At 39.5% G+C, this 1,631-nt stretch overlaps 1 protein-coding gene across 1 annotated transcript; it reads right to left on the bottom strand.

Annotated features, from left to right (window-relative positions):
- Positions 1-561: 561 nt before the first annotated feature.
- Positions 562-1,182, bottom strand: LOC141630771 (uncharacterized). Its single transcript, XM_074443528.1, has one exon. The coding sequence runs from the start codon at positions 1,180-1,182 to the stop codon at positions 562-564; it is 621 nt and encodes a 206-aa protein (XP_074299629.1).
- Between the last annotated feature and the right edge of the window lie 449 nt (positions 1,183-1,631).

The following is a 1,631-nucleotide window of genomic DNA, read 5'->3' as shown; positions in this document are numbered from 1 at the left end:
ATCAACAGGAGTCTTACAGGAATTGCCCTCAGTATCCTCAATGAGAAGAACCTTATTTTGGATTTGCCTATGCTTAATGGCTTTATGAAACATGGCAGAATTGACATCACCATCCTTATCCCAATTCACTTTTGCTTTTTGCCTTAAAAAATCTTCTTTAGCAATGGACATCATAAGATAGCTCTGTCTAGCTTGATATTCCATATCCATTAAATTTGTGTTCCCAGGATCTGAATGTAACTTTTGTTGACATTCCAACAAAAATTTATAGGCAATCTCAGCATTCCTCTCAATATCAGAGAACAGACTTCTATTCAACTCTTTAAGCAAAGGTTTCATAGACTTAAGCTTCTGGACCAGTCTATACATAGGTGAACCAGCATAATAAACATGCCAACCTTGAGCAACCACAGATTGGAAATCATTAACTTTACACCACATATTGAAAAACATAAAAGGTTTCCTCCTAACCAAGGTTTGAGTAGACCCCTCAACAATACAAGAGCAGTGGTCAAAACTTCCCTCAAGAGCAAAATGGGCATAATAATCAGGCCAAACATGTTACCAGCTATCATTCACTAGAACCCTGTCAATTCTACTAAACACTCTAGTGGCACTAGGTTGTTTGTTAGTCCAAGTGAAGAAAGCTCCAGTAGTTTTAATATCCTGTAAATCACAAGCTGCCATAGTATTCTGAAAAGGAATCATTTCACTATCCATAACAGCAAGACCAAGTCTCTCATTAGCAAACATAACATTGTTAAAATCCCCCAAAACTATCCAAGGTTCCCTAATATTCCAGCTAAGAAAAGCATCCCATAAAGGAACCCTCTCCTCAATTTTATTAAAACCATAAACATAAGTAGTATAGAAGGTTTTACCATCTCTAAGATCTTTTACCTTCAGATGAATAAACTGAGCACCCATATCAACTACATCTACACTAATTATTTGATTCTGCCAGATGACCCAAATTCTGCCCCCAGAGTGACAACTATGATTAGTAAGAAAAGACCACCCATTACAAACATTTGCAGCTACTTTATTTAGAGAGCCAGGTTTGACCCTGGTCTCATGGAGCCCAAATAAGACAACCTCAGACTGATACAAAAACCATTTGATGTCTCTTTGCTTGGTGTCACTATTGAGGCCCCTCACATTCCACACTCCTAATTTAGTCATGGGATGAAGAGGCCATCCCTCCCCCCCCCCCTTTATCAACCAATTCAGATTCAGGAACAATTATAGAAGTGAAATCCAAGGTCAACTCACCTTCCTTAACCCCAGGCAACCTAGACTCATGCCTAGTCACCCTATTAATGATCCTTGCTGGAGTGTAACTAGATAGAAGAGGCATAGGAGTATTAGCTGGAGTAAATAAGCCTGAGATGTTATTGATTCTTTCTTCTAACTGAACACCCTTTGGCCTTTTATCCCCAATAACACCAAAGGATTAGGCGACTGGGTATTCTTTAGGATCAAGTCGTATCACTTTGGATTCTCTTTTTCCTCCAAACTTGGGCAGGAACTGGTGCCTTTTTTGCCACTGCAGGCCTCTTAACAAACGTGCTCCTACCCCTGCATTTGATTTTGATGACCAATCCCCTTGCTTTTTTGGCGGTGATTGGAAG

Source organism: Silene latifolia, chromosome Y (assembly GCF_048544455.1).
Source record: "Silene latifolia isolate original U9 population chromosome Y, ASM4854445v1, whole genome shotgun sequence".
Taxonomy (NCBI): Eukaryota; Viridiplantae; Streptophyta; class Magnoliopsida; order Caryophyllales; family Caryophyllaceae; genus Silene; species Silene latifolia.
The sequence above is the reverse complement of the archived record's forward strand: the minus strand, read 5'-3'. Positions and strand labels throughout refer to the sequence as shown.

Coding starts and splice junctions, on each gene's coding strand:
- LOC141630771 (XM_074443528.1), bottom strand. CDS start 1,182: ATGACTAAATTAGGAGTGTGGAATGTGAGGGGCCTCAATAGTGACACC.